Raw genomic sequence first — 27,882 nt, 5'->3', positions numbered from 1 at the left:
TTAGAATCTACACTACTGGAGGATGCTTCCACATAAGTTTCATCTTTTCTGGCCCTGTGGTTCTTGAGAAGAAGATTTTTTAAGGTTTTTCTTATATATTTCAATGTAAAACTTGGATTCCCTATTGTGGCCCCACCCTACCCCCGGGGGGTCATGATTTGAACAATTTAGAATCTTTACTACCCCAGGATGCTTCCATATAAGTTTCAGCTTTTCTGGCCCAGTGGTTCTTGAGAAGAAGATTTTTTAAGATTTTTCTTATATATTTCAATGTTAAACTTGGATTCCCTATTGTGGCCCCGCCCTACCCCCGGGGGTCATGATTTGAACAATTTGGAATCTTTACTACCCCAGGATGCTTCCACATAAGTTTCAGCTTTTTTGGTCCAGTGGTTCTTGAGAAGAAGATGTTTTAATGACCCCACCCCTTGTAAGGGGACATGGCCCTTTATTTTAACAATTAAAACTCCCCTTCGCCCAAGGATACTTTGTACCAAGTTTGGTTAAAATTGGGCCAGTGGTTCTTGAGAAGACGTTGAAAATGTGAAAAGTTTACAGACGGACGGACGACGGACAATGGGTGATCAGAAAAGCTCACTTGAGCTTTCAGCTCAGGTGAGCTAAAAAGTCTAAAATGAAGCTTGAAATTGAGATCTTTTCATGCAACAATTTTCATTTTATGCATCTCAATATGATTCAAGGTTCTTTGAAGCCTTAGAAACGGTCTTATAAAAAGTTGACATTTGTACCCCATAAAAGAAAAAAAAAATGAATTCATTTTAGAGAAATTGAATTTCTTTTAGTCTAGCATTAGATGCCAATGCTTATTAGCATGATATGAAATTAGACGTGATGTGTGATGTCTAGCACAAGCTTCTTACACTATATATTATATAACAATTGAAGTAAAGAGAACAACTAAAATACTGTAAAAGCATAAAAAAGATGCAATTTTCTCCAAATGCCTGGATACCTATATTTTTCTATCCTAAATTATATTTGTTGATCAATTTTCAATTAGAAAATGCATAGCTGGTGTTTTTATTTGCATTTCCTGAAAATATATTTGAGATTTGATAATTTTCCCTATATAATATACCATGGGTAAATTCACGTTTCTATGTGAAATCGGAGACATTTTTATGAGCATTTTCAATTACTTAAAAGCTGGTTTTCAGAACCTGAGGATTGGACTACCTAATGGCAGTTTTCATTTAATACTGAACAGCCTTGTACATGTATAAAATTATTGTGTATGTCTTGGTGGCAACATCTGAGATCTGTTTATTACAGTGTATTAAACAAGAATACTTTTTCGTTATTGAAGATCTAAAGTCATATATGCCGTATTTTTAATAAGTTCAGACTAACTAAAATTAAAACGATCTTCTTATTTGTTTTAATTATTACTTTATAAAAAGATATGACTTTCCTGTAAATTACACAATTTAAATCACGTTTCAAAGATATTAGAAATTTAAAACAATAACCGATTTATTTACTGACTCCGCATTTAAATAACAGACACAGTTTAAAAGTCAATTTAACTAAGGAAACATGAGGTTATTCAAGTTCAAAATTGGTAAAAATTTTCATTTGAATGTAAATAACATATATCATGTTTATCTACACTCAATCTCGTATTTTTATATTTTTTTTAGCTTTGATACGCCATATATAGCTTTCACATTGATGCTTCATCATGTAAGCATAAAACCTACCAAGCAATTACAAAAGATTAAAAAAAAAACAAAATAGTTTATTTCCTCAAAATTTCACACAAGAGCAACAAGGCTCAAATCAATATAATTAGGTTTACAGCACAATCAACAAAACAATAAATAACGACTTTTTGCTTCATTATAATGAAAATTCTAATGAACTGCAGTAGTACATAACTAAACAAAGTATTTCCATACTAATTACGTCTACTAAAGTTTGTATGTTTCTTGACAGCAATGACCAAATTGACATAGACAAACAAATGAGCTTACAAGTCTTGGATGGATCTTTTTAAGTACAAGTACAATCTGTACATAAACCTTCATTATAAAATTAATATGTAATATAAATTTATACAAATAATGCCATAAAGATTAATTCTTAACAAAACAAACAATTTTCAATTACTGACATGAAAGGTCATAACTACCAATTTAGTAAAAATGGTTTGTGACAAATGATTCCTCTTTCTGAGAAGTGGTACCTCCACTACAGCTACATAAAACAATGGATTTGAAGTGGGAATTTTTGATTTTCTAAGTGTACTATACTTAGAGTTCTTATGTTAGTAATAGTTTTTTTGGTTACAAAAGACAAATCGTTGAACTTGGTATCTCAATGCCGATGGGACTAAAATATCCAAGGGTTTTAAATATTGGGGTAAAATTTGTACCAGTAAAGAAAATATGGTTGGTATTTCCAGCGTACTTTGACATATCCATGGTATTCCAGATATATTGGTGTTCGAGATACATGTACCAAAGTTCAACTGCACAATATTTCTACAGACTTACAATACTGAATATTGGGTTAAAAAAAGAGATCACATCAATCCGACACAAACTGTAAATTTAACCAACTGTATACTCTTACAAATCTATTAGAAATTTTGATTTGTTTTACCGAGCAGAAAATTTGAAACTCCTCATTAAAATGAAGATTACAAAAAGCATATCGTGTCATGCAGGTAAAGATCTAGTAATTTCTGGGTGCCTGCATATTTTTATTATATAAAACAGGTACATTTCTAAACAGTTCATTTATAAAGGAAGACCATGTAAATACTATTTTCTTGATGCCATTTATTCTTAAAATATTGTTTAAATTAAAAAAGATAAATTGGATTTTTTTTTATAAGTAAAGAAAATCATATTTCAAGATTTTTTCCCCTCAATAACCCTCAATTCTTACATCCACACAGGTCATTTGAAAATACTATGTGTTAATTATTTGAATAAAAATTTAATTATCAAATGTAATGTTTCAGTAATTTTCTATATATACAATGCTCTTTATCATGCATTTTATTTAATATACATCATGTACAACATGCAAGTTTCCTTTACATGTGTACGATGTCTCAATAGATTACATTGTAAGAGTGAAGTAGTTGTTTTAAAATTAGTAACTAGATCTTTACCTTAAAGTAGGACAAAGTACTGCATGAGTGAGCTCCATATTACAAAATACATGTAATATATATTACGTGTTATTAATACACAAAAGAGACATCTACATGTAAATTTATCAGAAATAAAATAAATTTAAGAAACATATTTTTACATTGTCTTTTCAGTTTCTTTGGTGTTTTTATCAATATGCAAGCTCTTGATTACTTAAACTATGCCCTATCTAAATCAAAATATATGCATAAAAATCTTTAAAATCAACATAAAAAGTAGGGATGATCGAAATCTAGGTTATATTTCTTAAAGAAAAATAAATGGCAAATTGTAATTAATAATCAAATCTACATGGAACTCACTAAGAACTGTTCATCACACATCATAAGGGGAGGTAAACTTGAATGTTGTTGCTCTGCTACAACTTCATCATAATTTATAGCACTTATTCTACATGCATGTGTATCTGAATGCATATGGTATACCCAATGATTTGTCCAATAAAACACAAAGTAATCCCTTAAAAAAAGGTTGTAACAAACTACAAATTACCCCCCCCCCCCACCCCCCCCCACAAAGTGAAATAAATAAATAAATATAATGATAAAAATAGTTACCATTTTTTTGTAATAAAAAATAATTTGCAAGTGCCAATGCAGTTTCCTTCATAAACATGTATGTCCTTGGGACTCTTTGGAATGAAAATATAGGAATGGCAATAGTAAATTCAAATATCAAATACAAATCTTTAAGACGACATAAAAAAAAAAACCCAGAGAACCCTGGAAACCCAAATCCTGATTATTCTTGCACATGCATCACCACCACCAGAGTTTTCAACTTTCTTGGAGAATACCTTAAGGATGAGAAGCAGAAAAACAAAAGCACTTTAAGGTTTACTTGTTGTGCACAATAAAAATTTGAATAATCTTTTTTTTCTAAAACAAATACAATCCAATGACCTATTCATATTTCGTTGTTCACCTTGTCCAACTTTTTTTTTCCAATATTAAAATTTTCTCACAAAACATACACATCATATACCAGGTACGTTAGTAAATATAAACTTACATTGGTAAAATGAAAATTTGGCTTTTTTTTTCAAATAAACATGATGGCACAATGCTGAATTAGTATTGATGGGAATTATGTCATTTGAGTAAAAGTATTAAAATACATAAATGATGTAATTAATCAAGTGGAACAATGCTAGCTGTGAAACATGCTAACATTATCACTAAAATAAGTCCAGTCACAGAATTTGTTCCTGAGGTCATACAAAACTCATTGTCATGTGGCAGGTGATTTACAAAAAAAAATGAATGAAGCAAAAAAAGCTGATTGTCTGTTTATAAACATTGCATAATTCAAATACAATGATGTCATGTGTACTGATTGAATTTTGTCATGCTGAGCAGAAAAGTTGTATGAAAAATGGATTGTGATGATCAAAAGAGGGAGGGGACGAATACACTGTTTTATATAGTAACAAAATTTGCCTTTTCATATGACAATTGAGAAAAAGAAAACATACAATATTGACATGTTCTCCATAGTTCTGGTGCATACTCAGTAGTTCTCAAATTAAAGTGTTAGGTCTGACAACATCCACTTAACAAAATTTATAAAAGATTTAGCTCACAAAAACAAAAAAAAAAAAAAAAAAAAACCAAAAAAAAAAAAAAAAAAGAAAAGAAAAGAAAAAGGAATGCCAAAGCACAAGTCATATTCCAAACACTGACACATAGAAGCTTCCTGCAAGCTTCCAATAGCACTCCAATGCTAGTTTGGACTTGGGAACATTCCTGAAAAAAATTGATAAGGTGCAAGCCTTACCTCTAGATTGTAAATAAAAATGTGGTGATTCTTTTTTCTCAGATTAAACTCCCTTACATGTACATTAAATACCTACAGAGCACACACCATGGTGTAACAGGTTAATCATCTTATTAAGTGACACAAATTTAACCCTATGATTGCCTACTGTATATCCAAACTAATTCGGGCTAATTTTCATTTGTTAATGTCTTAGACAGTTCTTGTGTTTACTTGCAAGGTTTGTGGTTTTGTAGAAAATAAGTGATTTATGCACAGTTGAAAGGAATTGTCTCGTAAAAGCTCTTACATTAACACTAGAGAGGTGTAAAATATACAAGAATTTTTGCACTAATAAAAAAATGGTAAATACAATCTGAAAATATGACTAAATCGAACTTGTTCATTTTGATATATAAAATACCATGTCATTTCATTACAGAAAATAAATCTGAAATGAAATAGCATGCTGCCATCAAGAAAAAAAAAATTTAAAAACATGTTTTTTGTTGGTGGTATATCAAACAGAACCACACATTTGTTGAAATTATATGAACGATTAAAAAAAAGCAAACATCCAACCTGAACTGCACTCTGAAAGAGATTAAGATCAAGAGTGATACACGTGTCGGAAAACTGTATGCACTCACTTGAAAGCTACATGTAAGATGATGAGATGTACAGATATTGAAACACCATAGAAAAGAGGTGTAAGTTCTTTTCCAATTTCATTTGATAAAATATAATTTTATCTAATTATTTTTTCATCTAAATGTTCATAAACAAAAGACACTTTTGTTTTACCCCCCAAAAAAAATACCAGTCATGTTTCACAAGCAACTTACTTAAACGACTTTTACAACAAAGCAACTTTTACAACAAAGATTAAAAGTCAATAAATGAGTGCATTTTTTAAATTTACCTTGAAAAAATGAATTGCTGTGATTTAAGATGGGTATGTTCAAATGATGAAATTTCAAAAAAAGAAGCAAGAAAAAAAAGAAATAATGCTCGTGTTAATACTACTTCAATCATTACAAAATATTTTTATCTTCTGTAATAGGTGTTAAAAATAGCAACTTAGTATGAATACATCTCCTCACAACTTCATCAGTTACATAAAGGTCAAAATATAATAGTCCATACACTGATAATCTTATCCTATTCTAATTTATGGCTGATATTTGTTGTTATATCTCTTATGGGTTACTGATTCACTAGAAGTAAAAATTAAGAAAATATGCTAAAAATAACTTGTTTCGTAACTTTTATGGCACACAAGTGTAAATAGAATTTCTAATATGCCAATTTCATGTTAAGTACTCTGAAAACACACATTAGAAATTAATCCTTATCAATACATCATTTTAACACTTATAAGAATTTAACTATGTACTAAAATTTAAAAGCATGAAAATGCATAGATGCAATTCTATTTTAGGCCAAAAAAAAATAATCTTTAGTCTTTCAGGCCAAAAATGTCAAAATTCAATGCAGCAGGCAGTTTCTTTTCTTTTCTTTTTTTTTTTTTTTTTTGAAAGTTATCTCTTTCTGCTTGTCATTCAATCCACAAAATGATGATATCAACTGATTCTTACATTTTGTTCTCTTATATAAATTATAATATATAGTCAACTTAAAATAATGTTTTCCACCCTTTTGTATAAGATATATTAACAAGAAAAACAAGTCTATTTATAAGCATGTGAAAAGGGGAATAACTCAATTTTTTCCAACTATGAAAGATTTTTCAATCACAGATAGCTGCAATAATGTAGCCCTCTCAGATATATTTTATCTGATGTTTTTGAGCCATTTCTTTCAATAATCCCTCTAAAATAGCCTTATTTGAATAAGATGAAATTTTAATTCATGATGAACAACATAGCACTGAACCATGGTAAAATAAAACTGCAAGTTTACCAGTCACTTCAACAGCCATGACAGGTCACACATGATGTACTGAAATTGCCTATGAAATTAAGAAAGGCTTCATTAAGTAAAAATGATTTTGCAATATGCTATCACTAAAACATCGATAAATAAAACATTTAAGTTGGAATTTTTCTTATTTACAATGATAAGTAGGCTTATAATAAGGGATTCCTATATTTAGTTACAAGATCCGCTCCTGAATTTTCATTGGCTGTCCCAAGATAAAATCAATGAAGGTCAGTAATCATGGTGGACAAATTCAAGTTGTGCTATTGACATACTAGTACATGAAAAATGACCAATATATGGACTAATCCTTACAGTTTTTAATCAATTCATGACTTGCATAACTAGATTTTATAACTTTATGTAAGAAATGTTAATAAAATAAACAACTAATGATGAGTTGATCCAAATTATTTGCAGAGGTAAATCATTCTTGCAACTACACCATTACAGAGATTCTACAGAGTTACATGTGTATTGCCCTCAACCCCCCCCCCCCCCCCCCCAAAAAAAAAAAAAAAAGGGAGAGCTACATCACTGCAGCTGAATCACTGAATGTCATGTAGTTTAATATTGAGAAGAAAATAAAAACATACTATTTTCCTGATTATTCATAAAAAAATCATTCAAGTATCAGTCTGAAATAAAAGTTGCCTTAATTTAAAAAAAAGCATCTATTACATTTACACACTATATACGGTAGAACTACATGCTATAAATCCTAAAAATAAAATTGTATATATTTCTTTGTAGCAGCAGATCAGAATTCAAGTAGTCAATAAAAATGAACTTCAGAACAAAATTTTTGGACCAGCGTTGCAACAATACTACTTTTGGTGTAATCACATTCTTTTCCAATGAAAAACAAAACAAAAACAAAAGCACATTCAATAAACACCTCCGATTGCACACAATGAAAAATAAAGATGGCAGGCTTAACTTTTGTGACAATAAAAAAATAATTATCACAGACTTGATGAAAAAGGTTGTTCATAGGTTATACATGTTCATAGGTTATACATGTTCATAGATTATACATGTTCATACATTGATAGTATACAATATCTATAAAGGACATCATTATCCTAAATAAAGATCAATAAGAGTGCATAGAACATTCACACATCATGGATTAAAAATAAATATCCACAAACAAGGAGACAGAGAGTACCAGGCACTCCATTATGACTTTTTCCTCTAGTCTTGGTCTTATGTAGGTCCACTTTATCAAAGGCTGATGACACATTCATCACAATTCCGAGGCATAAGATGTGGGTATATGATATTTGACTACACTTTGGTCTTTTTGCAATTCTCTTCTTTGGTTTGACAATTATTGTTTAAGTCTCCTGTTGTTGTTTGTAAAGATTTCAGATTCAAACCAATCTAAAATTTTAAAGTATTATATTTCAAGTTTGTAGATAAATGTAGACATGCAAGGTCACATTTCAACTTTCATTAAAATTTGGAGATAAAATATGGGTAAAAATCTTATTTTTTTCTTCAAACTTATCCTATCAACTGCTATTTAATCCACACATTTTGACAAAATTTCCAGTCATCTTTACAACTGGACAGCAATGTACACACAAATTTAGGTCTACTTACAATATGTAGGGGGAAAAAAAAACAAAGGAGACTAACCTCCTCCAACATGTGGAGATTGGCTTCCAGAACCTGGTGAAGTTGTCGTATGGTGGCCATGTGTGAACCGGCCTGCAGTTCATAAAAACTGGAGTAAAGATTGTTCCTACAAATTAAGTATTATACAAATACAAACCTCTAAGAACACAAAAAAGTAAAGAAATTGTTTTCAGCTATGTATAACATTTGACTTCCAGCTCAATATAGCATAGACTACAATAACCAAGATTAATAATGAAATAATTAGAATTAAGTTCTTGTTTGTTATTCTTGAATCAGTGGCTGATATCTTAAACAGTTCAATAAATTAATTAGGAAATGGTACCTCCAGTTTTGTTTGGCCACTGGGGTCCAGAATTCTTTCCCATCAATTCTTGCTTGAAGAACCAAAATCTTGTATGTAAGGGCAACAGCAGAAAGCATTAAAAACAAAATCCTACAATGTACAGATTTCAATATTTCATGCACAATACCATTATTTTTTTCTACAAGTCAAATTCCCAAATTTCAATAATTCATCCTCAGTTTAAGTAAACAATATTGAATATATTTAAAATAAATGAAGACCAAGTTTACATTCTAAACTTGAATGTCATTAAATTCTTTTTGTAAAAAATCTTTCATGACTTACATAACAGAACAAACAGCTAACAACAAATTGGTTCTGGGTATCCTGTAAACAAACAAATATCTCCTGATGACATAGTGTGGCATTCAGCAAAGAAAGATTTCTATAAATCTAAAATCTATATTTATTACAGGTATGACATAATCAATAATTATGAAAAATATATATGTGTATCAGTACAACTAAACTGAGGTTCCTATTTTTAAATTTGAAAAGTATTCTCCAGGGACTTTTCTGACAAACTACACCACATCCAAATCAAGTAAGGAACTAACACCACAAGGAAGCTTCTCATTTGAACAACTAATGGTGTAATAAGAGCCTCTGGAATTTTTTTTTTATGTGATTGCATGGCAACCATGCAACTATATAATGATTTTACTTTTTTGTAATAGAAGGATCACACTTTATCTACTGACCCCCAATCCCAGGAAAGCTTTGTATCAAACAAACACATGGAAGAAAAAGCATTCAGTCAGAACCTTTGTACTGACTTTGTACCTTTGTACGCAGGAAGTTCATAGTGCAGAATCAAAATACTCAGGAATATTTGTGGAAAACAGATGGACATGTTTATAACCTCCCCCAATTCTTTTTCCCCATTTTTAAAGGTCAAGGCATTCTGGTCTTTTAATAAAAAGAAATGTACTCTTACTTTTGAAACTTTAAACTTAATTCTGAAAAAGCAGCCATCATTTTATGCACTTCAAAACCTGCAAAACAAAAGTGTAAGAAAGGAAGGTCAATCAGTGGTTATAATGATGAATAAAAAGAAGCAGGTTCAATAAGCATCGATTTTGATCTCAAGATTTCAAGATGATTGCAGAAATCTAATTATTTAATGTTAAGATGTTAAATATACGTAGAATGGAAAACAAATTACCTTTCAAAATAATATTGAAGGACAAAAATGTTCTAAAATTGTCTAATTTACATGTTTTTTTTTTTTTATTTTTGTTCAATCAACAGGGGATATTGAGTTATTTTGTGATACAATACACTTTGATGGTTTTAGTACATGATATAAACTGATTTCTCATAAAAGTAAATTTCAACAGGATTTATATATTAATTTCAGTACTGTATAATGTGTTTCGACCGAAAAGGATGCATACATTGATCTTTGACTACCATGAATATATAAAAAAATTTTAAAATGATTAATTGCCAATGAATGCTACTTACATTCAAAAATATATGGAATGTTAAAAGCACGAATCACTGGTCCCTTGCCTGGATCTTTTCGGACTGAGGTTGGGGATTTGCCATTTTCAAGAAACTTACTACTGTCATGTTTATCACTGTCTAATTTATCACAAAGATTGCACATGCCCACATCAGAAGAGTCTGACGTGACTACATTGTTATTTTGATTAGAGCTTGAATTGGTGTGAACAGTCTGATTATCACAGTTAACACATCCCTGGGGGAATTCCTCTATAGAGCAGGCTTCCTCCTCCACTGCTCCCTCTTCCTGGGCCTCACACTCTGATTGACCAATGGAGAATACAGGAGTCGAGACCTACAATCATTTCAGGATTTTGTAATGTATTATTTCCATACTTTAAATAAGTAGTTTGTTAATAAATTACTGTGTAAAATTAAATTCCTGACACATATTCCTTTATTAGAAACTATTTTGCTTGATTATAACCCTGATTTATGTTTCTTCTAACAATTTTTTATAAGGATGTCTTGAATTAAGTACACTGAATTTTCAATTACCTGGTAACAAAAATAGACTACAAATGCAAGTTAATTAAGATCAGATAATGAAAATAATTAAATCATTAGCCTTGCATTTAATTGATCTTTGATCTACTTACAGATGAATTAAGTACTGCAGTTTCTTTTAGAAAATCAAATGTATGATCATTCTGGAAAAAATAAATACATCTAAAGCAAGAATTTTTTGAAACAAGCAATCAGAGATTACAGTGCTCTTGATCCTCAACCATTAGAATTTAGATGTGAGGCCTCACCAAGTGTTTCATACACCCCTGGAAAATACAGTATTTGATGTAAGAGTACAGTCTAAACATCCCTTGATTCACTGTCAATGCAGGTTTGGTTTAGGTATAGCTTATAGTAACTTGTGAACATACCTGCTCCAAAAATGGGCATGGATTTGCTCCAAAATCTTTAACTTGCTCACTAATACATTTAATACAGGTTAGATAACCATCCAAACCAAGATTGATCCAGCCATCCAAACCAAGCTTGATAGTAAGCATCCATTGCTACATAATCTATGCAAGGTAGGACTTACAGATACTTAGGCTTGGACTATTCCACACATTTAGTTATAGCCACACATCAGAAAATAAAGGTCTGATGTGACATCCAAAGCATACCTAGCAAAAAGCATCTATTGATGCATCAGCTCTGCAAGTTTGATTCAAATAGGGCTCAGTTATTTAGGAAAACAAAACAGGGATGCAACTGCTAACAACACTGGGGATATAGCATAATGCAGTAACAAAAAAGAACAGAAAACTAAAGAAGAAAGAACTATTCCACATTTAAAACATGAAAAGAATGTTCTGCTACGAACTACGAGAAATCATCCATTACTGAGATTTCTTTTTAAGTCTTAAAACACAAACTCATTTACAACAACAAAGCACAAATTATTAAGATGGGCAATTAATTACTTTTTTGTAAGTTAATACTACATGTTTAATAATATAATTTCATACTACATGTACTAGTATGTTCATTGCAAAATCACAAATTTTTAAATTACCTGAATTCTCTTGATGGATTGGTTTTTTTTCCATACTGTGTTTATAAACTTGTATGCATTGTCTCTCATGAGAAAAGACCCAAATGTATACTACAAGTAGAAAAGATACAATATCATAGAACTACTTCAGTGTTCTACATTTTTTTTAAATCAAATGTTTTGTCTTGATTACTAAAATATTCTACTAAGAATGTCTCAAAACAACTTCATCAATTTTATTAACAGCAGATTCCTTTTATGTGAAATTCACACCCATAAACAATGTAGACCAGTATGCATATTTAATCAAAGCTAATCAATCTAATCAACATTCTTGTATTCAGTATTCACCTTATACCCTACACTCATTAACTCCCTCCATTTCTTTTGTCAAACTCTCTTTTATTTTATACAACATACCTTTTCCTCGGCAGTCTGAACACCAATAGCATTTGGAAACACTAATGCTGTTTTCTCCCTTGTAATGCTGATCACTTTCTCCAGTGGAATCTGAAGCTGAAAAAAACAGAAAAAATATTACATTGCAGTCTTTAAACTGTTTGCTCTCACTATGCACTGCTTTCCGTTATTGATTTAATGACAAATTTGGTACAGCTACATTAGGAAATCTTAGACAAGAATGTTCCCTCATTCAATAGAGTAAAGAGACCTAGTCCTATAAAGATAGAGGATTAGCCTTCAGCCTCTCATTGACACCTACAGGTGTCAGTATAAAGAGAAACAGGAGAATCCCTACTCCCACACATACCGAGATTTCATCAAAATAAACTCAAAAATAGGCAGCCACAGCTGTAATTCACTTTTACAGTCCGAAAAGTTTATCACAGACATATTATTGTCTTTACATCAACCCTTCACTTTCCTTAAAAACAATCGAAGCCAAGTCTGTATTTATTGCTGAAGTTAACTTCTAATTACAATTAATATTGAAAGTTATCAATCAAACCTGTCAAAAATAGGAATATATCATCATTGTGTTGCAATCACATGAAATGTTAATAATGTGCAATATATTTTGTTTTATATTCGTAGATATGTATCCTTATAATGTTTGAAACAGATAAAGTCAATCATTTCTAGTTCATTACATGCTGCTGGTGATATTGAAAAAAGAAATCCCAGATGACAAGCCATTAGTAATGGGAAAACATGACCTCTGATATATAGCATGTTGTACTGTGAAGCATTGAAAATGCTATAAGAATACCGATAGGAAAGAATGATTGTCCTATAAAGGAGTCAATTTTAGCACATCAGATAGAAGCATGTCCCTGTAAATTATTTATCAACTCTGAAATTGGTAATAAAATCATCTTGTTATTATTTTCAGCACTGAATTCATGAAGGACAATAATCATAATACATCATCATCAACGGTGTAATTCATTCCAGGGTGCTGCCTGGTTGGTCATACTATGTATATTGAATTACATTACACCTTTGAAAATCTTTTTTTACTTGTGAACATAGCAGGTAAATTGTTTGCATGATAATAATGAGCAGATAACACCCCCCCCCCCAAAAAAAAAAATTGATGCCTTCTGATATCAGGAATCATGCCCTGGGTGGGGCTAAGTACATGCCCTACAGCAGAATAGTACTTAGCAATGGTCAACACTGGTAGAAGAAGGGTGATATTCCAAAAAAAATATTGACTGCATGGAATCTATGCACATGCACTTCATCTTTATTTGTATAATTTAAAAACATTCAGTATAATACAGTAAAACTTGTCTAATCCGTCGACCAGCGGTTCCAAAATTTTTGACCGGATTAGACAACATCCGGATTGGAGAAAATTAAACCGTTATAGCAAGTTAAAAATAACATAGATATAAACAAAGAGTGGTAAATAAATACTTGATCAAATGTGTCATTTTTTACGTTTCACTTGCAAAAATCGTCGTTTGTTTTGAACTCTGTTTGTTCTTCAGAATTTTCATTTCTGTTTAAGTTTTTTATTCAGTAACGAAATATAATATCTCTTGCTCATTTATTAAATTTGAAAATCTTTAAATGTTTTAAACACACTCCGAAACCTCATCTTACTGTAAATATTATTTTGTTAGGGACAGATTCCTACTTAATTTCTTTCTTTTAAAATTAATATGTTTGAATATTTAGACACTGTTAATTTCAAATGTTATAATGAATATTGGACCAAAATCTTCTGTCATTATGGTCGTTGTAAATTAGCGACACAAAGGGAAGTAATGCACGTTTTGCACGCAAAACGAAAGTAGAAAGGAGGTCATGAATAAGTCTCCAAGTTTTTCTACAGACATGCTACACGCAACCATCACTATCACTTGTTCTTTTGCAAGTTTCCTCGACTTACTTGAGCCATAAATGATGTTTTTCATCACGTTTGTTAAAATCTAAACTGTCGATACAGGACAGATCATTAACGGGACAGCAAATTATTGAATAATTACCCCACGCGAGACTTCTCTAATGACTAGCGGGGCGGGCACAGGTAAAAATAAGTGGCCGGATTAGAGGAGCTAATTTGTACTAATTATGAGCAGTTAGTTCTTTAAATAGCGGCCGGTTTACAGAATAGGCAAGATCCGGATTGCACAACATTTATTAAACATAAATTATAAAGAAATACAAGGGACTAAAATATTACGCCGGACTGAACAACATGCCGGAATGCACAACATCCGGATTCAACAAGTTTTACTGTATATTAAATAAATACTGCAATATTGAAAATTTTCACCCTAAGAAACCATTGTCAACTGAGGCATTTCTTGTTGAAGATGTTCATCAATACTAATAAATATAGTGTAAACACCTCAATAAAAAATTGTTATCTAGTACTAACTGTTATGATGGTTAGAATTCAAACTATAATTGCTATTTATCCAATACCATGGCTTATGTCAGTGACCATTCTATAAGGAATACAAAACAGATTCTTCTATGTAAAATTATTATGCTTCCTATAAGTCTCTCATTATATATTTGATATCTCACTACTTTTGAAGTACATTGTACTCACAGCACTTATAAAACCTAATGGCACTATCTCACAATAGTTAGTGTGTATTTCTTGGTTGTAACTACTGCATGTGACTTAAATGTTCTTGGTTGTAACTACTGCATGTGACTTAAATGTTCTTGGTTGTAACTACTGCATGTGAATTTAGTGTTCAAAACACTTTATATACAGACTAACAAAACTTTGTAAATATTGACATGAAGAAATTAATTGGTAATGAAAATGACCAGAGAGAGTGCATGGTGTTGCCTTTTACTGTGCAAACATTTTAATTTGATGGGGCTAATTTTTGTGGTGTGAATATGTAGTGAATGTCTCCTTATGACAGACATCATCTATATTTCAATATTCATTAAGGCTGTAGATTTGTATATAAAAGTTACCACTGAAATCCACAAAAAGTGAATCCCATTAAATATAAGGATTTCAAAGTATGTGAAAACATTAGGGCAGCTAGGGCTTTGTCAGGGCTGGGTTCTGTGCGATGAAACCCTGACTACTATTTCAGCATAGTACAAACAAACCACCACATTATTATACAAGAGGCCCATGGGCCACAACGCTCACCTGAATAACTCTGGCCCTGCTGTTCTTCACCAGACAATCTTTTTTTAATACCTACTGTGGCCCCGCCTACCCATGGGTGTCATGAATTTAACAATTTAAAATCTACACTACCCTAGGATGTTTCCATATAAGTTTCAGCTTTACTGGCCAAGTGGTTCTTGAGGAAAAAATATTTAAAGATTTTTCCTATATATTTCAATGTAAAACTTGGATTCCCTATTGTGGCCCCGCCCTACCCCCAGGGGTCAAGATTTGAATAATTTAGAATTTATGCTGCCCCAGGATGCTTCTACAAAAGTCTCAACTTTTCTGACCAAGTGGTTCTTGAGAAGAAGATTTTTTTTCAATATATTTCAATATAAAACTTGGATTCCCTATTGTGGCCGCGCCTTGCCCCCGGGGGTCATGATTTTAACAATTTAGAATCTACACTACCCTAGGATGCTTCCACATTAAGTTTCAGCTTTTCTGGCCCAATGGTTCTTGAGAAGGAGATTTTTAAAGATTTTTTCTATATATTTCAATGTAAAACTTGGATTCCCTATTGTGGCCCCGCCCTGCCCCTGGGGGTCATGATTTGAATAATTTAGAATCTACACTACCCAAGGATGCTTCCAAATAAGTTTCAGCTTTTCTGGCCCAGGGGTTCTTGAGAAGAAGATTTTTTCTATGTATTTCAATGTAAAACTTGGATTCCCTATTGTGGCCCCGCCCTTCCCCTGGGGGTCATGATTTGAACAACTTAGAATCTACACTACCCAAGGATGCTTCCACATAAGTTTCAGCTTTTCTGGCCCTGGTTCTTGAGAAGAAGATTTTTAAAGATTTTTTCTATGTATTTCAATGTAAAATTGGATTCCCTATTGTGGCCCCGCCCTGCCCCCGGGGGTCATGATTTGAACAATTTTGAATCTACACTACCCAAGGATGCTTTCACCTAAGTTTCAGCTTTTCTGACCCATTGGTTCTTAAGAAGAAGATTTTTTAATGACCCCACCCTGTTTTTGTCTTTTCTTGATTATCTCCCCTTGTAAGGGGATTGGCCCTTTATTTTAACAATTTAAACTCCCCTTCACTCAAGGATGCTTTGTACTAAATTTGGTTAAAATTAGCCCAGTGGTTCTTGAGAAGAAGTTGAAAATGTGAAAAGTTTACAGATGGACGGACGGACGACGGACAACAGGTGATCAGAAAAGCTCACTTGAGCTTTCAGCTCAGGTGAGCTAATAAATGTAACATACAAACATCATATTAAATTTCTCTTAACATGACAATAATCAATGATTGTTTTCCTTTGGATTCCTAGATACATGTATATGGAAATATAAACCAGTTTTGTCTATATTACTTTTTCTAGGTGCCTCAGGTTTGGTTTATATTAAAAACATATTACAAGTAAATCTACTATGGTCAATGCAGAGATCAAAGAGATAATGTGGCCTGCATTATTCTCCAATAAATCACATTCATCATCAAATTATCAATTAATTCAAATTCTCTAATTTTGACTATGTTCACTAGGAAAAGGATAAAAGTTTCTTTCGATTATAACACATATCAGTGGGAAAAAATTTATTTTGGGTTCAGATTACATTGCACTTTTTCTAATGCCGGAGATACAAATGAACGAGGAGTAGCATTCGGTTGTGATGTCATAAGACACTTTTGATGATGTCCAAATCTAGATTCTGCATTTCTCTACACAGAAATTTGAATATTTGCCAGAATAGAAATAATTTCCTCATCTTTGGAACTGTTGAAGAATATACCCCTCAGTTTTGAGATTTTGTTTGCAAATAAAATTCTCACCCTTCAGACTCACACCCTTCAGACTCAGTTTTAATTTGCCAACAAGATCTTTCGACTATCGGGGTATATTCTCCAACAAATCCTGCAAACGGAATTATTTCTTAAATACGATGAAAGTAGTAAGGGAATACTAGCAAAGACACTAATTTTTCAAAGTGTACATACATAATTGCTTCAATAATAGTTCCTTTTCAACAAAGCTTCTAACTATCTTACCCTTCGCCCACGGGCCCGTATCTTGGAGTAAAAGCAAATCCAGTTCTGTGATATGTATATGCTTCCATGTAACAGAATATCTCCAATATAGGCACATGAATAATCTGTAATTGAAAACCCACACACCATGATTCTTAACATTGTTCACAGCATCAAATAGCAACACTGCATTTACGTTATACACATAATAATAATAACACAAACATTTTTTTCCCTAACTTTCAATGTTTACTATATACCAGACATGAAACCATATTACTAATACAATTCTGTAACATGTTACCATTGAGTGGGTATTCCTCTTCAGGCACAGCTTTGAATAATTTGTGAAATTTATTGTATTTTGATTTACTTCGCAAAGGAGAAGGGTCCTGTTGAAGAAAAACAATATGAATAGTGAAATAAGAAAAAAAAATTTACAAAATAAACTACAGGGACTTCTACCAAGCATTTATGAAATATTTCATGCATCAACAAGATGTGTTTGTGAAACACTATGCACCCGGCGGCAACAAAGTTCGAAAAAGCTATTTTTAGCATATAGGTCACAGTCAAGGCACAAGGTCATTGACCTTGGTGTCATTTGAAAGAACTTAATTAGTGGAGTATGCATACCAACTATGAAGTCTCTATCTCTCATGGTTCAAAAGTTATGGTGAAGGTTAAAGTTGACAACAGACAGACAAACAGACAGACAGGACAAAAACAATATGCGCCTCCGATCTATCGATCCAGGCGCATAAAAAGTGATTCTTGACAAACTAGAAAGAATGAATTCTCCGCCGAATGGTACATTTGTATTGCAACATGAAAAGAAACTAAAGGTATTGTGAGCACTGAGCTCACAAAAGAATATACCCCACTCCCTCGTATATATAATGGTAAAGTACAAGTTTTGCTAAGGGAAACCCCAAATACCTGTCCAATCAAAACGTATTATAGGTGGTGTACAATTGCAAAATGTAATAAAGATTCTGTTAAAGTCAATTAAATTTTATTCAGTGGTATAGGAGGAGTTGAAGGATAAGAGATGGGTACCCCCAATATTATTGAAAGAATGGCAGTTCCATGTTCTGCTATGGGAAACTCTAAATATATGTCATGGAAATGCAAAATATGAGGTGCACGATGGCACTATGTAATAAAGACTCTGTGAAATTTAATTTTATTTCATGGTATAGGTGGAGTTGCAGGTAAGGGATTGCTACCCCCAAGCATAACAGGCATATGCATGGAAGTACGGATGGACACCCTAATCACTATATACCCCACCCCCTTTTCAAGTGGGTGTATAATAATATAATTATGTAGTACCTTTTTTTCTTTGGTTTGAGCTTATAGTACAGCTCTATTTTCATATTTTTTTAAAATACAGAACTGATATTTTAAATTCAGTTGTTGCCTTTAGAAGCAATATGTAATTATGTAGTGTTGACTAATCCTATCTATCTATTTTAAACAGTTAAATTATATCTCATTGTTTCTATATTTAGCAAATTTATAAATATCTCTATCAAGAAGGTATGGTTGAGAGGAACTCACAAAGATTTATCTGTGTATGAAGTTGATTGGAGTTGCATAAAATTCAATAAGATGAAGTAAGTCAAAACGAGAACAAGAGGCCCATGGGCCACAATACTCACCTGAGTGACTTTGGCTTCGCTGTGTTTCATCTGATTATCCCCCTTGTAGTACCTACTGTGGCATCGACTTACCCCCATGGGTCATGATTTGAATAATTTAGAAACTAGACTACCCAAGGATGCTTCTACATAAGTTTCAGCTTTTCTAGCCCTGTGGTTCTTGAGAAGAAGATTTTTAAAGATTATTACTATATGTTTCAATGTAAAACTTGGATTCCATATTGTGGCCCCGCCCTACCCCCAGGGGTCATGATTTGTAAAAATTAGAATCTACACTACCCCCAGGATGCTTCCATATAAGTTTCAGCTTTTCGGTCCCAGTTATTCTTGAGAAGAAGATTTTTAAAGATTTTTTCTACATATTTCAATGTAAAATTTGGATTCCCTATTGTGGCCCCGCTCTAACCCCTGGGGTCATGATTTGAACAATATAGAATCTACACTACCCCAGGATGCTTCCACATAAGTTTCAGCTTTTCTGGCCCAGTGGTTCTTGAGGAGAAGATTTTTAAAGATTGTTCGTATATATTTCAATGTAAAACTTGGATTCCCTATTGTGGCCCCGCCCTACCCCCAGGGATTATGATTTGAATAATTTAGAAACTACACTACCCCAGGATGCCTCCACATAAGTTTCAGCTTTTCTGGCCAAGTGGTTCTTGAGAAGAAGATTTTTTAATGACCCCACCCTATTTTTGTATTTTCTTGATTATCTCCCCTTGAAAGGGGACTTGGTCCTTCATTTTAACAATTTAAACGCCCCCCCCCTTTACCCAAGGATGCTTTGTACCAAGTTTGGTTAAAATTGGCCCAATAGTTCTTCAGAAGAAGTTGAAAATTTGAAAAGTTTACAGACGGAGGGACAGACAGACGGACGACAGACAACAGGTGATCAGAAAAGCTCACTTGAGCTTTCAGCTCAGGTGAGCTAAAAAGTAAAGTTCATGGTCATAGGGAATATCATAGTAGAAAATAAAGACAATCAGTGGATGTTTGATGGCTACCTTCACAGCTACTTTCTTTGAAAGTTCGTTTGTTTGCTGTTTAACATCCCTTCGAGAATTTTTCACTCATATTGATATATGCCAACACTTACCAGTGGGGGGCTGCAAATTTAGATCTGTACTTGGCACTTACACCTTTGAGCAGTGGAGGGATCTTTTTTGTGCCAGCACCTACTGCGATCGGGACCTCAGTTTATATAGTCTCATCTGAAGGACAGACTCCAAGTCACACAGTGGATTCAAACCTGTGATGTAAGGATCAACTCCTTACTCTGCGACTCTAAAGCAAACCCTCTAACCACTCTCTTTGAAAGTGAAATCAATGCAAGATGAGGAACAGTGAGGTCTGTTATAAGCAAGGTTACAGAGAATTATAACACAACTGCTCTCACCAATATGTATCTTTGTATTAAGTCTGATAAAAATATCATGAACAGTTTCTTTTAAAAATTGACTAAAAAGCACAATGTGAAGAACAGAGGGAAGGACAGGATGGAAGGATGAAAGAGCTACAGACAGACATGACAAACACAATATTCCCCAGGCATATTCATGACTGGTGCTATTCTCTTTAGAGAAGTGGACAGGCTCTCGCCCATATCCTGGATGTAGGCAAAAGCATGTCCACTTCTCTAAAGAGAAGAGACTGGTGCTTAATAAAAAAGAGTACAATGCAATACTTGTTGAACAAACTTTGTTATCAATATATACAAGTACATGTATTCACTTTTTTTTCTCCCATATGATTAAGAAGATATTGGTGACAAAAAATGTGAAAAGTTTACAGACGGACAATGGACAACAGGTGATCAGAAAAGCTCACTTGAGCTTTCAGCTCAGGTGGGCTAAAAACAGTATCTCTTCATACCTACCTTGCTCTCCGATTCCTTTGTATTCATTACCTAGTTTCTATCAGCCTGAAACAGACATTAAAAACAGTTTATAAAAGTATGTAGCGTAAGAACCTAAAATAATGCTTACAAATTAAACCTCTAAGTTTTCATCATCTTACATTTATACATATATATCTACTGCCTCTGATGGCATTCCATTTATCAATCATTTCTGATATATATGTCCTACCGGTTCTTATAGAAGGCATTCACATTTGTAGAATGGTCAACTAAATCAGAAAAAAAATATTTTCATTTCCTGTACTTTGATCTCTTTTCCCTTGAATATAAATAATTGTCTAGTCAATTAAATATATATGCTCTATGTTTTTATTTGACAGTCAAGCTTATTTATAGAGTAAATAACAGAATTGATTTGGAAACCTTTCAAAGACCTAAAATCTATACATGTTCTTGTAATAATCCAAGTGCCACCAAGCTTCAAAGTACATGTAATAACATTCATTTAATTGATTTTATAAACTTAATATATTATTACATGGAAAGCCTATTGCAGCTCATCTAAAATCAGAACACAACATACCCACTGAGTAACAGAATATTTAGCATGAAAAACTGCATTTCCCAAATATATATATATATATATATATATATATATATATATATATTGGTACATTATTAAATCTAAATTACACATTTCCTGCATCAACATCAATCTTCAATTCTAATAACAAAACTAATTTAGAGCAATTTTGTTCTAACACTTCCTTTCACATGCAAATTTGCAAGTTTAATAACACTTCCTTTTATCAGGACTTATGTTTAAAAGATAAATTACTCCTCTTTTTTCAGAATAACTTCTGTGTAGAAAACTCTTTAAAAATATCTGCTCAAGAATGTTTATGACTTACAGTAAAATCATTAAGATCATATTTGTTTCTAGATTCTAGTTAATCAAGAACTTAGGCATACTTTAAAACGGCCAATAAATTAATTACCTGCTTTGTTCAATTACATTTCACATCACTGCACAATGATTAACAGTCCAGTATACATGTAATAATATTACACAAAACTGCACAATTGACCTTACATGCACATAATTCCAGCAAAGTCAATTTAAATAACCTAAAAGTATTCAAGAGCACTAGTCGTAAAAAAAATCCTTCAAAAAAAAAAAAAAAAAAAAAAAAAAAAAAAAAAAAAAAAAAAAAACTCACAGCAGACTAAACACCCAATACTTGTTAGTGAATTTTATTTACACAAGTGTTTACGGCTCTTGATTCAACCTCTCACCTCACTTTTCTTTCTTAAAAAGCCTCAGCAGTAACCCAATATATTTTTATTTCCTTCCGATTTCTTTTTTTTTTTTTTTTTTAATAATCTTTCATTGATACATGATTTGTAGCTTATTTCACAGTATTTCTTCCTTACCCATCTTCCCTGTTATAATTATTTCCTGTGCACATGAAACTTGATCCTGTCATTCTATTCAGAATGGAGCCATGTTAGTTATAATAGTGTCTATTCATGATGGAAATATTTTGCTTCCTTAATTCAATGAAACACTCTAAGACACACTGTGCACTACAGTATATATTCCACCTTAAAGTATTGGAGGCTTCTATCAAAGACATTACAGTAGTATTAAACAGAAATTGGTGCATTTTATAGTCAGTATACATCACACTGGGAATGTTAACACCATTGGAAGATGATCAGACTGCCAAAATGCAGAGGGCTGGTTCATCATTTATTTAGTAAATGACTGCAGCATCTGATCTGATTATATATATATACTGACAACATCATCCAAGCTTACTTTTTTTTACAATGTAAAAAAAATCAATAGACCAATGTGGATTGACTGTTGTACAATGCCAGATATCAATTTTGTTTACAACTCCTTTCATGGAAGCAATACTGTAAAAGTGCTAGCATATATGGGTATATATAGAACATTGTGGGACACATGAAGTTACATGTATAATGCATTAATGGTGGCCCGCCCCATATCTAAAAGAAATATTCGTCTTAAAGAAATATTGGCCTTGAGGTTACAATTCTGTATCAAGTTTTTGTTCAATATTAGCTACCTTCTTGTATTTTTGTAGGTAGCTATGATGCATTTTGATTTAAGACACACAACACATGAAATGTTTATCTATAATGTACATGTTATTTAAATACAGTCTGCACAGTTGTGTAAAGTAGAATATTTTTAAAACAGATCAATTACAATAAAGCAGGATTTGGTTCATGAACATTATATTAAAACTTTTTTCTCTCAAAAATCAGAAAAACCAGACTGCATGAAACTTCTATCAAATTTCCTTTAAATCCTTTTAAAATTTGAGGGAAAACCCCTTATTAAATTTTTAAATTTAGGTTGAAAGGTCACTCTGATTATTGCTACACATTGAAATCCACTATAATAAAAAGCGTAACATCTGATAATTGTTTTCAGTTCACTTTAGATAAACATTATGTAATTATACTATTATAGTACAGCTATTGAATCAAATCAAATGTCATTTTAAAAAAGAAGAAGAGGGCAGATGGCTGTTACAGGTATCCTAGTTTTCTCAAGTTATGAACAATTTAGACCTACCTGGGAATGGAACTCTGGACTCAATATGCCAAACTTGTATGTAGTTTATCTCCCTAGGTGTGTGGGAGTAACGGAGATGAATAAAGATATACATGTAATGCATTTTACATATATATATACATGTATGATCTACTTAGCCCCATCCTTGGGACAAAAATTTATGAAGGAATAGGCTACATTAAAATTTTATTTAATGGATCTTTAAGACATCCCTCTAAAAATATGATTTCAGCAATATAAGACTGATATCTTTCAATTATTTTGTAGGAAATTTTTTGTGTTTTTTTTTTCAGTATAATGTAGAAATTGATTTATTCAAAAATAACATGATTTAGAGTTTAAAATGAGCTATTAATAAATGCATAATATTAATGTCTAAGTAATATGTATGCTGCAGCCTTGTATATGAGCATAAAGTTGAATAAAACACAACTCGGCTGCTGGGTTCCTACTTTTTTATGTTTATTCTATTCGTATGGAAGTTAAAACAATATACATGTATAAAGAAAAGGGTGATCTGAACTATAATGTTAACAGGTATTTAATAAACATCTTCTCACCTTGCTCGCACCACCCCTAAAGCAGATGCCACTGATTTAAGGACCTCACGGATTAAGGACCTCCACAATATATATTCAGAAAATTAAAAAAAAGGCCCATGGGCCACAACGCTCACCTGAGTAACTTTGGTCCTGCTGTTCTTCAGATTTTCCCCCTTGTAATACTTATTGTGGCCTCACCCTACCTCATAATTTGAACAATTCAAAATCTACACTACCTCGGAAAGCTTTCAAATAAATGTTGCCATTCAGGGGTTTTCTCCCTTATGCAACTTGTGGGTCTCCCAATTCTGTATATTGGACAAAAGAACTCTTAGTCAGGATTAAAATGTATAAAAATTTATTATTGCTTGTTGTATTTAATTTCAACAATCTCTCTGAATGATTATCCCTATTTCTTGCTCCCACAGAAATATTATTTCTCTCCCAATGGGAATAAAATATTCTCAAATGGGAGAATTAAGTTCTAGGGAATTATAAATAAAGGATGAGTGCACTTAAGCTACTGAGAGTTGGGTCCCGGTGTTTTGCGCAAAATAAAATTCCGAAGTTCATAAACTTTATGTTTTATAGGTATTAAACAATGTAATTTAAGAGCAGGTTTTGGTATATTATATTACATGAAAGTATTAAGTAATGCCAAGCAACATTAGCTTTTGAGACGGGGGTCTAACAGTTTTGTCACATTTCTATTGTTATTCATATGCATACCAGTTTTCAACGACATTGTTTACATCGAGCCGCAACTTGTCCATTGTTCTCATTTGCACAGAATGTGTATTTTGACTTAAACTTATACATATCCAAAGGACAATGTTGGACAAATTGCGGCTCATATCTAATTTTTTGAAAAAGTCTCCAAACTACGATCGAATTAGCCACTACATTAACACTTCACCGAGTGTCAACGATTGATATTATAATCAATTTACTCACGTGACATTCCACTGTTTGATACGATAAGGCTTTCATTGAACATTTCATTGTGTTTGTCATTGAAAGTTTCTATTGTGACAGTATCTATCGTACTTCCAACTTCAAACTATGGAAGATTTTTGCTCAAATTTTAATAGGGTTTGAAGATTATATGTCTCTAATTTTACTTTATATTTTTCATTAGGGGTGTTTTGAAAGAATTCTGGTATAGGCAGTGTGATTAGTAAGTACATGTACAGGCTCGTGTTGCCTCTGTATAATGATCTGCAGGGCGAGACATCTTCCCCATCTCTAAACACTAGAATCATTATTTGTGCACCATGAAACTACACAATCTCTCTCTTCTCCATCTAAATTCGCAGTGTCAAAAAAATCATATGTGCTAGTGTTTACATTCCACATCCATGCGATTTTTAAATGTCTCCGCCTATTTGCGGATACCTTAAATTCGAAAGTGGTCCCGTTCAAATTTCCGGAATTTAAGGCTTGTACATGTTCTTTTCAATGACATTGTCTGTAATTATAGAAATATATATGACAAAAAATTCAAGGAATAAATATCAAAAGAATATGCTTGCACAATAATCATAGATTTATTAAGCGATATATTGTAATGTAAAGCTTAAAATGGGTAGCCGAAAAGGTTCCAAATGACGTACTAAAGTGCACTCATTCTTTACAAAAGTATAAAAGTATTTCCCAAAATACTGGGAGTTCCTTGCAATATCATATCAAAGTTAAATATAGTTATGGGAGAGTTATTTCACCTACCTCCAACTAATTTTCTCCCACAGAACAATTTACTATAATTATTAAAAACAAGAGGCCCATGGGCCACATCGCTCACCTGAGCACATTGGCAAGGCAAAAGCACAAATCAGTTCAGTATTGAAAAGATTCCCGGGGGGGGGGGGGGGGGGGGGGGGGGGGGGGGCTTGAATTTTAAACTACCTGATGATGCTTCCATGTCAATATATAATTTGTTTTAACAAATGGCTTTGTTGTACTTGAGAAGATTTTAAAAAAATTCAAATATATTCCTCTGTAAAAATTTGATCCCCCATTGTGGCTCCTCCCTATCCCAGGGGTCATCATTTGAACAAACTTGAATCTACACTACCTGAGGATGCTTCCATATCAGTATGACTAAACATAGCTTTTCTGTTCTTGAGAAGAAATTTTTTTCTATGTGTTCCTATGTAAAACTTTCGATCCCCTTATTGGGCCCCACCCTACCCTCAGGGGTCATCATTTGAACAAAATTGAATTTACACTACCTGAGGATGCTTCCATATCAAAATGACTAAACATGATTTTCAGTTCTTGAGAAGAAGATATTTTCCTATATGTTCCTATGTAAAATTTTCGATCCCCCATTATGGCCCATCCCTATCCCCTGGGGTCATCATTTTAACAAACTTGAATCTACACTACCTGAGGATGCTTCCATATCAAAATGACTAATCATGGCTTTGCAGTTCTTCATCAGAACATATCTTCCTATATATTTCTATTTCAGACTTTTATCCTCCATTGTGGCCCCACCCTACCCCGGGGGTCATGATTTGAACAAACTTGAATCTACACTACCTGAGGATACTTCCACATAAATATGATCAATCAGGGCTTTGCTGTTCCTGAGAAGAAGATTTTTAAAGATTTTTCCTATAAATTTCTATGTAAAACTTTGATCCTCCATTGTGGCCCCGCCCTACCCCCGGGGGGTCATGATTTGAACAAACTTGAATCTACACTACCTGAGGATGCTTTCATATAAATATGACCAATTAGGGCTTTGCTGTTCCTGAGAAGAAGCTATTTAAAGATTTTTCCTATATATTTCTATGTAAAACTTTGATCCTCCATTGTGGCTCCGCCCTACCCCCAGGGGTCATGATATGGACAAATTTGAATCTACACAACCTGAGGATGTTGCAATATAAATATGACCAATTAGGGCTTTGCTGTTATTGAGAAGAAGATTTTTAAAGGTTTTTCCTATATATTTCTATGTAAAACTTTGATCCTCCATTGTGGCCCCGCCCTACCCCGGGGGTCATGATATGGACAAATTTGAATCTACACAATCTGAGGATGTTGCAATATAAATATGACCAATTAGGGCTTTGCTGTTATTGAGAAGAAGATTTTTAAAGGTTTTTCCTATATATTTCTATGTAAAACTTTGATCCTCCATTGTGGCCCCGCCCTACCCCCGGGGGTCATGATTTGAACAAACTTGAATCTACACTACCTGAGTATGCTTCCATATAAATATGACTCATCATGGCTTTGCTGTTATTGAGAAGAAGATTTTTAAAGATTTTTCCTATATATTTCTATGTAAAACTTTGATCCTCCATTGTGGCCCCGCCCTACCCCCGGGGGTCATGATTTGAACAAACTTGAATCTACACTACCTGAGGATGCTTCCATATAAATATGACTCATCATGGCTTTGCTGTTCTTGAGAAGAAGATTTTTAAAGGTTTTTCCTATATATTTCTATGTAAAACTTTGATCCTCCATTGTGGCCCCGCCCTACCCCCGGGGGTCATGATTTGTAAAAACTTGAATCTACACTACCTGAGGATACTTCCACATAAATATGATCAATCAGGGCTTTGCTGTTCCTGAGAAGAAGATTTTTTAAAGATTTTTCCTATATATTTCTATGTAAAACTTTGATCCTCCATTGTGGCCCCGCCCTACCCCCGGGGGGTCATGATTTAAACTTGAATCTTCACTACCTGAGGATGCATTCATATAAATATGA

At 32.8% G+C, this 27,882-nt stretch overlaps 1 protein-coding gene across 1 annotated transcript in view; it reads right to left on the bottom strand.

Moving 5' to 3' along the window:
* Positions 1-8,026: 8,026 nt before the first annotated feature.
* Positions 8,027-27,882, bottom strand: part of LOC133183413 (uncharacterized) — a 26,350-nt gene continuing 6,494 nt past the window's right edge. The window contains exons 2-13 of the mRNA XM_061318376.1: positions 21,018-21,062; positions 17,782-17,869; positions 17,499-17,602; positions 12,299-12,394; positions 11,900-11,989; positions 10,980-11,030; positions 10,339-10,675; positions 9,809-9,866; positions 9,157-9,198; positions 8,851-8,961; positions 8,526-8,631; positions 8,027-8,267 (exon numbers count right to left, since the gene is read on the bottom strand). Of these exons, the coding sequence (XP_061174360.1) occupies positions 8,172-8,267; positions 8,526-8,631; positions 8,851-8,961; positions 9,157-9,198; positions 9,809-9,866; positions 10,339-10,675; positions 10,980-11,030; positions 11,900-11,989; positions 12,299-12,394; positions 17,499-17,602; positions 17,782-17,869; positions 21,018-21,044 (1,206 nt within the window). The 5' untranslated portion in view covers positions 21,045-21,062 and the 3' untranslated portion in view covers positions 8,027-8,171. The remainder of the gene's footprint in view (positions 8,268-8,525; positions 8,632-8,850; positions 8,962-9,156; positions 9,199-9,808; positions 9,867-10,338; positions 10,676-10,979; positions 11,031-11,899; positions 11,990-12,298; positions 12,395-17,498; positions 17,603-17,781; positions 17,870-21,017; positions 21,063-27,882) is intronic.

The sequence above is a fragment of the Saccostrea echinata genome, unplaced genomic scaffold, assembly GCF_033153115.1.
Source record: "Saccostrea echinata isolate AGI-Se365-2 ecotype Australia unplaced genomic scaffold, CSIRO_AGI_Sech_v1 ptg000009l, whole genome shotgun sequence".
Lineage (NCBI taxonomy): Eukaryota > Metazoa > Mollusca > Bivalvia > Ostreida > Ostreidae > Saccostrea > Saccostrea echinata.
This window is presented reverse-complemented; position numbering and strand designations above follow the sequence as displayed.